Source organism: Physeter macrocephalus, chromosome 2 (genome assembly GCF_002837175.3).
Source record: "Physeter macrocephalus isolate SW-GA chromosome 2, ASM283717v5, whole genome shotgun sequence".
Taxonomy (NCBI): domain Eukaryota; kingdom Metazoa; phylum Chordata; class Mammalia; order Artiodactyla; family Physeteridae; genus Physeter; species Physeter macrocephalus.
Genome location: NC_041215.1, coordinates 65,416,665 through 65,431,378, shown reverse-complemented (window position 1 = coordinate 65,431,378; position 14,714 = coordinate 65,416,665). Strand labels below are relative to the sequence as shown.

The window sequence follows — 14,714 nt, the reverse complement described above, 5'->3', positions numbered from 1 at the left end:
TGTGTAACCAATCTCCAGAATATTTTCTTCTTGCAAAACTAAAACTATCTACACCTTCTTGTTTCTATGAATTTGACTATTCTACATATCTCATATAAGTGAAACCATACAGTGTTTGTCTTTTTGTGTCTGGCTTATTTCATGTAGCTTAATGTCCTCGAGGTTCATCCACATTGTAGCCTGTGTCAGAATTTCGTTCCTTTTTAAAGCTGAATAATACGCCATTGTATGTGTACACTACATCTTGTTTATCCATTCATCCATCAGTGGATGTTTGGTTTCCTTCCAGCTTTTGGCTATTATGAATAATGCTGCTGTGAACAGGGATATACAAATATCTCTTTGAGTTGCTGCTTTCAATTCTTTTGGATAAATGCCCAGAAGTCGAATTGCTAGGTTATATGGTAATTCTTTTTTTTTTTCCTTATTTATTTATTTATTTATTTATTTATTTTTCACATCTTTATTGGTGTATAAATGCTCCACAGTGTTTGTGTGCTGCACAACAAAGTGAATCAGGTATATGTATACATATATCCCCATATCCCCTCCCACTTGAGCCTCCCTCCCACCCTCCCTGTCCCACCCCTCTAGGTCGTCACAAAGCACTGAGCTGATCTCCCTGTGCTAAGCAGCAGCTTCCCACTAGCCATCCATTTTACATTTGGTAGTGTATATGTGTCACTGCTACTCTCATTTCATCCCAGCTGCCCCTTCCCCACCCTGTGCCCTCAAGTCTGTTTTCTACGTCTGTGTGTTTATTCCTGTCCTGCCACTAAGTTCATCAGTACTGCTTTTTTAAATTCCATATATATGCGTTAGCATACGGTATTTGTTTTTCTCTTTCTGTCTTCACTCTGTATGACAGATTCTAGGTCCATCCACCTCACTACAAATAACTCGTTTTGTTCCTTTTATGGGTGAGTAATATTTCATTGTATATATGTGCCACATCTTCTTTATCCAGTCATCTGTTGATGGACATTTAGGTTACTTCCATGTCCTGGGTATTGTAAATAGTGCTGCAGTGAACATTGTGGCACGTCTCTTTTTGAATTACAGTTTTCTCAGGGTATATCCCCAGTACTGGGATTGCTGGCTCATATGGTAGTTCTATTTTTAGTTTTTTAAGGAACCTCCATACTGTTCTCAGTAGTGGCTGTATCAATTTACAGTCCCACGAACAATGCAGGAGGGTTCCCTTTTCTCCACACCCTCTCCAGCGTTTATTGTTTCTAGATTTTTTGATGATGACCATTCTGACTGGTGTGAGATGATAACTCAGTGTGGTCTTGATTTGCATTTCTCTAATGATTAGTGATGTTGAGCATCTTTTCATGCATTTGTTAGCCATCTGTATGTCTTCTTTGGAAAAATGTCTATTTAGGTCTTCCGCCCATTTTTGGACTGGGTTGTTTGTTTTTGTGTTACTGAGCTGCATGAGCTGCTTGTATATTTTGGATATTAATCCTTTGTCAGTTGCTTCATTTGAAAATATTTTCTCCTGTTCTGAGGGTTGTCTTTTTGTCTTGTTTATGGTTTCCTTTGCTGTGCAAATGCTTTTAAGTTTCCTTAGGTCCCATTTGTTTATTTTTGTTTTTATTTCCCTTTAGGAGATGGGTCAAAAAGGATCTTGCTGTGATTTATGTGAAGAGTGTTCTACCTACGTTTTCTTCTAAGAGTTTTATAGTGTCTGGCCTTACATTTAGGTCTTTAACGCATTTTGAGTTTAGTTTTGTGTATGGTGTTAGGGAGTGTTCTAATTTCATACTTTTACATGTACCTGTCCAGTTTTCCCAGCACCACTTATTGAAGAGGCTGTCTTTTCTCCACTGGATATTCTTGCCTCCTTTATCAAAGATAAGGTGACCATATGTGCATGGGTTTATCTCTGGGCTTTCTATCCTGTTCCATTGATCTGTCTTTCTGTTTTTGTGTCAGTACCATACTGTCTTGATTACTGTAGCTTTGTAGTATAGTCTGAAGTCAGGGAGCCTGATTCCTCCAGCTCCATTTTTCTTTCTCGAGATTGCTATGGCTATTCGGGTCTTTTGTGTTTCCGTATATATTGTAAAATTTCTTATTCTAGTTCTGTGAAAAGCCATAGGTAATTTGATAAGGATTGCATTTAACTACCCTGCTTTGGGTAGTATAGTCATTTTCACAATATTGATTCTTACAGTCCAGCAGCATGATATATCTCTCCGTCTGTTTATGTTATCTTTGATTTCTTTCATCAGTGTTTTATAGTTTTCTGAGTACAGGTTTTTTGCCTCCTTAGGTAGGTTTATTCCTAAGTACTTTTTATTCTGTCTGTTGTGATGGTAAATGGGATTGTTTCCTTAATTTCTCTTTCTGATCTTTTGCTGTTAGTGTATCGAAATTCAAGAGATTTCTGTGCATTAATTTTGTATCCTGCAACCTTACCAGATGCATTAGTTCTACTAGTTTTCTGGTGGCATCTTTCAGATTTTTTTTGTATAGTATCATGTCATCAAAAACAGTGACAGTTTTACTTCTTGTTTTCCAATTTGTATTCCTTTTATTTCTTTTTCTTCTCTAAACGCTGTGGCTAGGACTTACAATACTATGTTGAATAACAGTGGCGAGACTGGACCTCCTTGTCGTGTTCCTGATCTTAGAGGAAATGCTTTCAGTTTTTCACCATCGAGAATGATGTTGGCTGCTGGTTTGTCATATATGGCCTTTATTATGTTGAGGTAGGTTCCCTCTATGCCCACTTTCTGGAGGGTTTTTATCGTAAATGGGTGTTGAATATTTTCAAAAGCTGTTTCTGCATCTATTGAGATGATCATATGGTTTTTATTCTTTCATTTGTTAATATGGTGTATCACATTGATTGTTTTGCATATATTGAAGAATCCTTGCATCCCTGGGATAAATCGCAATTGATCATGGTGTACAATCTTTTTTTTTTTTTTTTTTTTTTTTTTTTTGCGGTATGCGGGCCTCTCACTGCTGTGGCCTCTTCCGCTGTGGAGCACAGGCTCCGGACGCGCAGGCTCACGGGCCTAGCCGCTCCGCGGCATACGGGATCCTCCCGGACTGGGGCACGAACCCGTGTCCCCTGCATCGGCAGGCAGATTCTCAACCACTGCGCCACCAGGGAAGCCCTACAATCTTTTTAATATGTTGTTGGATTCTGTTTGCTAGTATTTTGTTGAGGATTTTTACATCTATATTTATCAGTGATGTTGGCTGTAATTTTCTTTTTTTGTAGTATCTTGTCTAGTTTTGATATCAGGCTGATGGTTGCCTTGTAGAATGAGTTTGGGAGTGTTCCATCCTCTGCAATTTTTTGGAAGAGTTTGAGAAGGACGGGTGTTACCTTTTCTCTAAATGTTTGATAGAATTCACCTGTGAAGCCATCTGGTCCTGGACTTTTGTTTGTTGGAAGATTTTTCATTATGGTTTCAATTTCATTACCTTTGATTGGTCTGTTTATATTTTCTCATTCTTCCTGGTTCAGTCTTGGAAGGTTGTACTTTTCCAATAATTTGTCCATTTCTTCCAGGTTGTCCATTTTATTGGCATATAGTTGCTTGTAATAGTCTCTTATGATCTTTTGTGTTTCTGTGGTGTCCGTTGTAGTCTCTCCTTTTTCATTTCTAATTTTATTGATTTGCGTCCTCTCTTTTTTTCTTGAGTCTGGCTAAAGGTTTATCAATTTTGTTTATCTTCTCAAACAACTTTTAGTTTTATTGATCTTTGTTATTGTTTTCTTTGTTTCCGTTTCATTTATTTCTGCTTTGATCTTTATGATTTCTTCTGCTACGGTTAGATTGTTTGAGATTTTTCTTGTTTTTTGAGGTAGGATTGTATTGCTATAAACCTCCATCTTAGAAGTGCTTTTGCTGCATCCCATAGGTTTTGTATCATCATGTTTTCTTTGTCATTTGTTTTTAGGTATTTTTTGATTTCTTCAGTAATCTTTGGTTATTTAGCAGCACACTATTTAGCCTCCTTGTATTTGTGTTTTCTACAGGTTTTTTTTTTGTGTGTGTAATTGATTTCTAATCTCATAGTGTTGTGGTTGGAAAAGATACTTGATACGATTTGTGACCCAAGATGTGATCTATTTGGGGGAACTTTTCATGTGCACTTGAGAAGAAAGTGTACTCTTCTGCTTTTGGGTGGTATGTCCTGAAAATATTAATTACATGTACCTGGTCTGTTGTGTCATTTAAAACTTGTGTTTCCTTATTTATTTTCTGCCTGGTTGATCTGTCTGTTGGTGTAAGTAGGGTGTTAAAGTCCCCCACTATTATTGTGTTACTGCTGATTTCTCCTTTTAAGGCTGTTGGTATTTGCCTTATCTATTGAGGTGCTCCTATGTTGGGTGCATAAATATTTATAATTGTTATGTTTTCTTCTTGGATTGATCCCTTGATCATTATGTAGTGTTCTTCCTTACTTCTTTTAACAGTCTTTAACTTTCAGTCTGTATGTGTCCCTAGGTCTGAAGTGGGTTTCTTGTAGACAGTATATATATGGGTCTTGTTTTTGTATCCATTCAGCCAGTCTTTCTTTTGGTTGGAGCATTTAATCCATTTACATTCAAGGTGATTATCGATATGTATGTTCCTATTACCATTTTCTTAATTGATTTGGGTTTGTTTTTCTGGGTCTTTTTCTTCTCTTGTGTTTCCCACTTAGAGAAGTTCCTTTAGCATTTGTTGTAAGGCAGGTTTGGTGGTCCTGAATTCTCATAGCTTTTGCTTGTGTGTAAAGCTTTTGATTTTTCTGTCGAATCTGAATGATATCCTTGCTGGGTAGAATAATCTTGGTTGTAGGTATTTCCCTTTCATCATTAAAATGTATCCTGCCACTCCCTTCTGTCCTGTGAAGTTTCTGCTGAGAAATCAGCTGATATCCTTATGGGATTTCCTTGTATGTTATTTTTTGCTTTTCCCTTGCTACTTTTAATATTTTTTAAATTTAATTTTTGCTAGTTTGATTAATATGTCTTGGAGTGTTTCTCCTAGGCTTTATCCTGTATGGGACTCTCTGCACTTTCTGGACTTGAGTGGTTATTTCCCTTCCAGTGTTAGGGAAGTTTTCAACTATAATGTCTTCAAATATTTTCTCAGACCCTTTCTGTTCCTCTTCTACTTCTGGGACCCCTATTATTCGAATGTTGGTGTGTTTAATGTTGTCCCAGAGGTCTCTGAGACTGTCGTTACTTCTTCTCATTCTTGTTTCTTTATTCTGCTCCACAGCAGTTATTTCTACCATTTTATCTTCCAGCTCACTTATCCTTTCTTCTGCCTCAGTTATTCTGCTATTGATTCCTTTTAGAGTATTTTTAATTTCAGTTATTGTGTTGTTCCTCACTGTTTGTATGCTCTTTAGTTCTTCTAGGTCCTTGTTAAACGTTTCTTGTATTTTCTCCATTCTGTTTCTGAGATTTTGGATCATCTTTACTATCATTACTCTTAATTCTTTTTCAAGTAAGTTGGCTATTTTTTCTTCATTTATTTGGTGTTGTAGGTTTTTACTTTGCTCCTTCGTTTGTAACTTTTTTTGTCATTTCTTATTTGTTTTTTTTTTTTTTGATGAGTGGGTTTGTATTCCTGTCTTACTGGTTGTTTGGCTTGAGGCGTCCAGCACTGGCGTTTGCAGGTGGTTGGGTAGAGCTGGTCTTCGTGGTGAGATGAGGACCTCTGGGAGGCCTCACTCTGATTAATATTCCCTGGGGTCTGAAGTTCTCTGTTAGTCCAGTGATTTGAACTCAGCGCTCCCACCACAGGAGCTCAGGCCCAACCTCCGGGCTGGGAACCAAGATCCCGCAAGCTGTGCAGTTCAGAAAAAAATAAGAAAAAAAGGAGTAGTACAATAACAAAGAATAAATAATAAAATAAATTTAGAAAGACAAAAAATATATTAGGGAAAATAAAAGTATAATTGAAACAACAGCAACAAGGTAAAAGAAAACCACAACAGAAAAAAGAGAAAAAAAGGGGTGGGGGGAACAAGCCAAAAGGAGCGAACAATAACAAAGCATAAGGAATAAAATAAAATAGGAAAAATAAAAGATTAGAAAAAATAGGGGCTTCCCTGGTGGCGCAGTGGTTGAGAGTCCACCTGCCGATGCAGGGGACACGAGTTTGTGCCCCAGTCTGGGAGGATCCCACATGCTGCGGAGCGGCTAGGCCCGTGAGCCATGGCCGCTGGGCTTGCGCGTCCAGAGCCTGTGCTCCGCAACGGGAGAGGCCACAACAGTGAGAGGCCCGCGTACTGCAAAAAAAAAAAAAGTGAACGCCAACCTGAAAAAAGAAATAAAGAAAAAGCCTTGGCTATGGGGGTGGAGCTTATGCAGAGGTGGAACTTAGGCAGGGGCAGGGCTTAGGCTGTGGTGAGACCTGCGGGGTGGGGGGTTACATTTAAGCATGGGGCGGGGCTTAGGCTCAAGAATCACACAGCTGGCAAAGGCCTTGGGGGCGGGGGCGAGGCCTAGGCTTAGGACCTGTGTAGAGAGGCATCACATCCAGAGGGCCTCCGGAGTGTGGAGTTCCAGAGTTTTGAGTTAGGGCCCTGTGTGAGGGTGTGTGGGTGGGGTTTAGGCCCAGCTCATTGGAGGGGGTCTCAGGGGGTGTCTCTGAGTGTAGATGTAGGGCCCTGGGTGGGGTGTAGGGCTGGGGCTTGGGCTCTGCGCAGCAGAAGGGAGGCTCTGAGGGCAGAGGATTGTGCCCACAAGGGCAGCAGGCTCCCCGGTGACCAAATGGGCAGGCAAAGCGGTGGGCGCGTTCCTTTCCGTTCTTCTGCCCCCAGTAGTCTTCCCCATCACCGCTGGACCCCAGCCATGGGTGCATCCCGCTGGGTGTAGGAACTCCTCCCCTCCCCCAGCTACCCCTCGGGTGCTGGTCCCGGAGGTCCGGCCTTTACTTTTGCTCCCCCTTCCCTCCCACTCTCAGGACCCGCATGGCTAGAGGGGGCCTAGGTGGGCAGAGGATCAGGACCGGTATCTCTGCAGGCTCCTGGAGGCAGGGGAAACCCTGGACATGCTCCCTTTTGATCCTCTGCCCTCCCAATTGTCCGCCCCTTCCCCCTTCCGGGCATGGGATCCCTTCCCCTCCCCCAGCCGCCCCTCAGGGGCACCGGTCCCATCCCGCCTCCACTTCTCCTCCCCCATCACTGCCCCCCACACACACCTCACATTCTACCCGGTCACTGGGGGTTCCTCTCGTCCCCTTAGGTGTCCATGGTCCCCCACTGGTCCCTGGTAGGTGCTCTAGTTGTGCAGAGATGCAAATTCCATGTCCTCCTAGTCTGCCATCTTGACTCCGCCCTGTCTTGCAGTCTTAATGTGAATGTTTCTGTAGAATAAATTATCTAAAGCTGCAGTTACTGAAGGATACTGACAAATTGTCCTCTCAACATTATATGGGGTCCCTATTTCCCATATCCTTGCCTCTACTGGGTGTTAACAATCTTAATCTTTCTCATTCTAATAAGTGAGAAGTAATCTCAGTTTGCATTTTTTTGTATAATATTGAGTTTGAGTGCTTTTAAATGCTTTTAACCATTTATAATTCCTGTGTGACTCTCTTATTCATCAGCATTTAATTCAAATTTAATTTCATTATTTTTAGTTATTATTTAGTAAGAAACATACTTATGGGAGCCACTATGATCTAGTAGTTGAGCACATGCACTGACGAACCAGACTGCCTGGGTCTAAATCTGTTTCATTACTTATTAGCTGAGTTACCTTGTGGGAGGCTATATAATCTTGCTGTGTCTCATTTTCCTTATGTACAAAATGGGATACTAGTACTTAACCTCATGGGATTCTTATAAGAATCAAATGAGTTAATGCATGTTAGGTACTTAAAAGAGCACCACTCAATAAATGGCAGTAAACTCGTTTAACTTCAGGCTATGAAATTTTCTCTGAGCATGGTAATGGCTGTATATTTTTGGCTTTGGTATGTTATATCAGGACCCTTATTTGCAACTGAAAGAAACTCAACTTGAATTAGGTTAAGCAGAAATGGTAATTATTAAAAGTTATTGTAAGTGAGTCTCAGGAAAAACTGGCACCAGAGACTTGAGTGTTGCCGGGGTACTGTTTCTTATCTGGTCCAAGGCTTCTGAATATCCACCTTCCTTGATACTCAGTGTGCCTTTTCCATGTGTTAGAAAAACATGAACACCTGAAGGTCCCAAATTTTACATTTTACAGTTTGACCCACCAGAAAGGGACCACTCTGACATTTCTCTCTAGTGCCAACTCCAAAAATCCCAGAGGCTCCCAACCTGATCCAGGAGCCTACCCCAGTGCTAGTCTCTGCAGGCATGAGGTGCAGTGCTGAGATTTGTCCGACCGTGGAGAGTAGAATTGTATATAAATGGAGCAACATCATAAGGAGGATAGTGGTGGAAGGGACAGTTTCCAGAAAGGGGGGGGTACTGACCAAATAAATATTCACTACCTAGATTTTGCCATATTTTCCATATCTTCAATTTCTAAGTAATATATACTTTCAGCTTACATTTCTACTTTTACCCAAAGGTTGGTAGAAAAACTGTCTTGAAGTTTGCAAATCATTTGATTAGTTTTGAGGTTGTGTTTTGGGAAAGGGATGTCTAGTTTTGTTGCATGGGATCAAATGTGAAACGGTGTTTCTTTGGGGAGTTTGAGATTTTCCTTGTATGTTTGTTATAAAATTTATATTTTTTATAAAGTTTCGATGGATATTTGAAGGAAAAGTATTTCTTCTCTTTGGTTACAAAGTTATTTTTTGCAACATTATTGATATATTACAGTATATCAATATATAGATAGATATTAGATATCAAATTGATAATTGTCTAATTCAGATCCTCTGTATCACTGCTATCCAGTAGAACTTTTTGTGATGATGGAAGTGTTCTTTGTACTGACCATTGTAGTAACATTAGGCACATGTGGTTATTGAGCACTTGAAATGTGGCTACTGTTACTAGGGATATGAATATTTTACTTAACTGTGATTGATTTAAATTCAAATACCCACTTGTGGCTACTGTATTGGACAGTACAGCTCCATAATCTGTTTTTTTTTTGATAAAATTTATTGAGGTATAATTTAAATAATAAAATCTCTTCATGTATACAGTGTGATGAGTTTTTGAAATGTGTATACCTGTGCATCCACCATCATGATCAAGGTATAAATGTTATTATCATCCCAGAAAGTTCTTTTATCCCCTTTACAGTCAATATTTTTCCACCCCTGGACTTATGTAACCACTGATCTGCTTTTTGGCACTCTAGATCATATTTGCCTTTCTAGAATTTGATATAAATGGAATCCTTCAGTATATACTTTTTGTATCTGGCTTTTTTCACTCAGCAGAATGCTTAGGATTCATTTATCTTATTGTACATATCAGCAATTCATTGCTTCAAATTGTTGAGTAGTGTTCCATTACATGAATATACCATAGTATATTTATCCATTAACTATTAATGAACTTCTAGGGCTTTGCCAGTTTATGGCTATTATGAATGAAGCTACTGTAACATTCATGTACATGTCTTTGGACATGTTTCCTTTCTCTTGGTTAGTTAGGAGTGAAATTTCTGTGTTGTATAGTAAGTGAATGTTTAACTTTCGAGAGTGACTGCCAAACTGTTTCTCAAAGTGGCTTCATCATTTAAGTTCCCAACTGAAAATTGCAATTTCTCCACATACTTGACAACATTTGGTATTGTTAGTCTTTTTTTTGTGGTACGCGGGCCTCTCACTGTTGTGGCCTCTCTCGTTGCGGAGCACAGGCTCCGGACGCGCAGGCTCAGCAGCCATGGCTCACGGGCCCAGCCACTCCGCAGCATGTGGGATCCTCCCGGACCAGGGCATGAACCCGTGTCCCCTGCATCGGCAGGCAGACTCTCAACCACTGCGCCGCCAGGGAAGCCCGGTATTGTTAGTCTTTTAATTTTTTCCATTCTGGTGGGTGTGAAGTGGTATCTCATTGTACCTGTTATTTGCATTTTTCTGATTATTAGTGTTGTTGAGATTTTATCCTGTGTTTTCTTCTAGATGTTTTATAAGTTGTATATTTTATGTTTAGGTCTATGATTTATTTCAAGTTAATGTTTTTGTACTTTGCAAGATAAGCTTTTCTTCTTTTCCTAAATGGGAATTCAATTGTTCCAACACCATTAATTGAGAAATCTTTTCCCTGGCAACTTTGTTGAAAATCACTTGACTATATCACTGGTCCATGTCTAGATTTTCTGTGACCTGTTGATCTTTATGTCTGTCCTGTGCCGGTTACAGCAGTGCCTTGATTACTGTAGCATTATCTTGAAGTAGGTCTTCTTTTTTTTTTTTTTTAATTAATTAATTAATTTTTGGCTGCATTGGTTCTTCGTTGCTGCGCGCAGGCTTTCTTTAGCTGTGGTGAGCAGGGGCTACTCTTCGTTGCAGTGCGTGGGCTTCTCATTGCGGTGGCTTCTCTTGTGGAGCATGGGCTCTAGGCGCGCGGGCTTCAGTAATTGTGGCACACAGGCTCAGTAGTTGTGGCTCGTGGGCTCTAGAGCTCAGGGTTAGTATTTGTGGCGCATGGGCTTAATTGCTCCGCAGCATGTGGGATCTTCCTGGACCAGGGGTTGAACCTGTATTCTTAACCACTGTGCCACCAGGGAAGCCCTTGAAGTAAGTCTTGAAATCAGGTAGTATAAGTCATATTAGTTCTTTTTTTTTTTAGCATCTTTATTGGAGTATAATTGCTTTAGAATGGTGTGTTAGTGTCTGCTGTATAACAAAGTGAATCAGCTATATGTATACATATATCCCCATATCTCCTCCCTCTTAAATCTCCCTCCCACCCTCCCTATCGCACCCCTCCAGTTGAACACAAAGCATCAAGCTGATCTCCCTGTGCTATGCAGCTGCTTCCCACTAGCTATCTATTTTACATTTGGTAGTGTATATATGTCCATGCCACTCTCTCACTTCGTCCCAGCTTACCCTTCCCCCCGCCATGTCCTCAAGTCCATTCTCTACATCTGTGTCTTTATTCCTGTCCTGCCCCTAGGTTCTTCAGAACCATTTTTTTGTTTTTTTGTTTTTCAGATTCCATATATATGTGTTAGCATATGGTGTTTGTTTTTCTCTTTCTGACTTACTTCACTCTGTGTGACAGTCTCTAGGTCTATCCACCTCACTACAAATAACTCAATTTCATTTCTTTTTATGGCTCAGTAATATTCTGTTGTATATATATGCCACATCTTCTTTATCCATTCATCTGTCGATGGACACTTAGGTTGCTTCCATGTCCTGGCTGCTGTAAACAGAGCTGCAGTGAACATTGTGGTACGTGACTCTTTTAGAATTACGGTTTTCTTGGGGTATATGCCCAGTAGTGGGATTGCTGGGTAGTATGGTAGTTCTATTTTTAGTTTTTTAAGGAACCTCCATACTGTTCTCCATAGTGGCTGTATCAATTTACAGTCCCACCAACAGTGCAGGAGGGTTCCCTTTTCTCCACACCCTCTCCAGCATTTATTGTTTGCAGACTGTTTGATGTTGGCCATTCTGACCCGTGTGAGTTGATACCTCATTGTGGTCTTGATTTGCATTTCTCCAATGATTAGTGATGTTGAGCATCCTTTCATGTGTTTGTTGGCCATCTGTATATCTTCTTTGGAGAAATGTCTATTTAGGGATTCTGCCCATAGTGTCTGGCCTTACATTTAGGTCTTTAATCCATTTTGAGTTTATTTTTGTGTATGGTGTTAGGGAGTGTTCTAATTTCATTCTTTTACATGTATCTGTCCATTTTTCCCAGCACCACTTATTGAATAGGCTGTCTTTTCTCCACTGTATATTTTTGCCTCCTTTACATATTCTTTTTCAAAACTGTTTTAGTTATTCTTGGTTTTTAGCATATTTCTATATAGATTTTAGAATCACTTTCTCAGTTTTTATGGAAAAGCGTGCCAGATGTTTTTCTGTGTGTGTATGTGTGTGTGTGTTAAAAAATAAGTAACATAAAACTTACCTTCTTAACCATTTTTAAGTGTACAGTAGTGTTAACAGTATGCACATTGTTCTGTGACAGATCTCTAGAACTTTTTCGTTTTGCAAAACTGAAGTTCTCTATTCATTGAACAACTCTCCTGTTCCTCCTCTCCCCAGCCCCTGGTAATCACAGTCTACTTTTTGTTTCCATAGTTTACATACCTCATATAAGTGGAATCATACAGTATTTATTTGTTTTTTTGTGGCTGGCTTATTACATTCAGCATAATGTCTTAAAGGTTCATTAAGGTTGCTACAAATGGCAGGATTTCCCTTCTATTAAGGCTGGATAATATTCCATTGTATGAGTATACTCTATCTTGTTTATCCATTCATCCATTGTTGGACACTTGGGTTGCTTCTCCCTCTTGGCTGTTGTGAATAATGATGCTGGGAATATGGGTGTGCAGATAGCTCTCTTAGATTCTGTTTTCAATTCCTTTGGATATATACCCAGAAGTGGAATTGCTGGATCACATTGTAATTCTATTTTTAATTTTTTTGAGGAGCCTCCATACTATCTTTTACAGTGGCGGCACCATTTTACATTACTGCCAACAATGCACGAGGGTTCTTATTTTTCTGCATTCTCACCAACACTAGTTATTTTCTGGTTTTTGTTTTGTTTTGATAGTGACTATTCTAATGGGTGTGAGGTGATTTCTCATTGAAGTTCTGATTTGCATTTTTCTAATGATTTGTGATGTTGAGCACCTTTTCATATGCTTGTTGGCCATTTGTACATCATCTTTGGAGAAATGTCTATTCAAGACCTTTGTACATTTAAAAAATGAGGTTATTTGTTTTTTGTTGTTGAGCCCTAGGAATTCTTTATATGTTTTAGGTATTAACTTACCAGATATATGGTTTGCAAATATTTCTCTGTAGGTTGCCTTTTCACTCTGTTTCCTTTGATGCGCAGAAGTTTTTAAGTTTGATGTGCAGTCAGCCCTCTGTATCCACACCTTCCCCCCAAATTCCAGAAAGTTTCTAAATGCAAATCTTGAATTTTCTGCACGCTGACATCTATTTACATAGCATTTACATTCTACTGGGTATTATAAGTAATCTAAAGATGATTTAAAGTATATGGGAGGGGAGATTGGTTCAAGATGGTGGAGTAGGGCTTCCCTGGTGGCGCGGTGGTTGCGCGTCCGCCTGCCGATGCAGGGGAACCAGGTTCGCGGAGCGGCTGGGCCCGTGAGCCATGGCCGCTGGGCCTGCGCGTCCAGAGCCTGTGCTCCGCAACGGGAGAGGCCACAACAGAGGGAGGCCCGCATACCACAAAAAAAAAAAAAAAAAAAAAAAAAAAAGGTGGAGTAGAAGGATGTGCGCTCACTCCCTCTTGTGATAGCACTGGAATCACAACTAACTGCTGAACAGTAATCGACAGGAAGACACCGGAACTCACCAAAAAAGATACATCATATCCAAAGACAAAGGAGAAGCTGCAATGAGACGGTAGGAGGGGCACAATCACAATAAGTTCAAATCCCATAACTGCTGGGTGGGTGACTCACAAACTGGAGAACAATTATACCTAGGTTGCCTTTTCACTCTGTTTCCTTTGATGCGCAGAAGTTTTTAAGTTTGATGTGCAGTCAGCCCTCTGTATCCACACCTTCCCCCCAAATTCCAGAAAGTTTCTAAATGCAAATCTTGAATTTTCTGCACGCTGACATCTATTTACATAGCATTTACATTCTACTGGGTATTATAAGTAATCTAAAGATGATTTAAAGTATATGGGAGGGGAGATTGGTTCAAGATGGTGCCCATAACTGCTGGGTGGGTGACTCACAAACTGGAGAACAATTATACCACAGAGGTCCATCCACTGGAGTGAAGGTTCTGAGCCCCATGTCAGGCTTCCCAACTGGGGGTGTGACAACGGGAGGAGGAATTCCCAGAGAATCAGACTCTGAAGGCTAGTGGGATTTGATTGCAGGACTTTGACAGGACTGGGGGAAACAGAGACTTCACTCTTGAAGGGCACACACAGGGTAGTGTGCACATCGGGACCCAAGGGGAAGGAGCAGTGACCCCATAGGAGACTGAGCCAGGCCTGCATGCTGTTGTTGGAGGGTCCCTTGCAGAGGCAGGGGGTTGCTGTGGCTCACCATGGGGACAAGGACACTGGCAGCAGAAGTTCTGGGAAGTTAGCCCCACCAAAGAGCCTGTAGCCTCCAGTGCTGGGTTGCTTCAGGCCAAACAACCAACAGGGAGGGAACTCAGCCCCACCCATCAGCAGACAAGCAGATTAAAGTTTTACTGAGCTCTGCCCACCAGAGCAACACCCAACTATACCCACCACCAGTCCCTCCCATCAGGAAGCTTACACAAGCCTCTTAGATAGCCTCATCCAACAGAGGTCAGACAGAAGAAGCAAGAACTACAACAGTCCTGCAGTCTGTGGAACGAAATCCCCTTTCACAGAAAGGTAGACAAAATGAAAAGGCAGAGGACTATGTACCAGATGAAGGAACAAGATAAAACTCCAGAAGAAAAACTACATGAGGTGGAGATAGGCAACCTTCCAGAAAAAGAATTCAGAATAATGATAGTGAAGATGATCCAGGACCTCAGAAAAAGAATAGAGGCAAAGATCAAGAAGATGCAAGAGGGCTTCCCTGGTGGCGCAGTGGTTGCGCGTCCGCCTGCCGATGCAGGGGAACC

At 40.7% G+C, this 14,714-nt stretch overlaps 1 protein-coding gene across 8 annotated transcripts in view; it reads left to right on the top strand.

Annotated features, from left to right (window-relative positions):
• Positions 1-14,714, top strand: part of WDSUB1 (WD repeat, sterile alpha motif and U-box domain containing 1) — a 78,817-nt gene that overhangs the window by 40,214 nt on the left and 23,889 nt on the right. For 6 of the 8 annotated variants that reach the window (XM_055088036.1, XM_055088035.1, XM_055088038.1 and 3 more), the window contains exon 11: positions 9,785-9,927. The exons of the other annotated variants lie outside the window; for them this stretch is intronic. In XM_055088036.1, the coding sequence (XP_054944011.1) occupies positions 9,785-9,927 (143 nt within the window). The remainder of the gene's footprint in view (positions 1-9,784; positions 9,928-14,714) is intronic. 8 annotated transcript variants of the gene reach the window in all.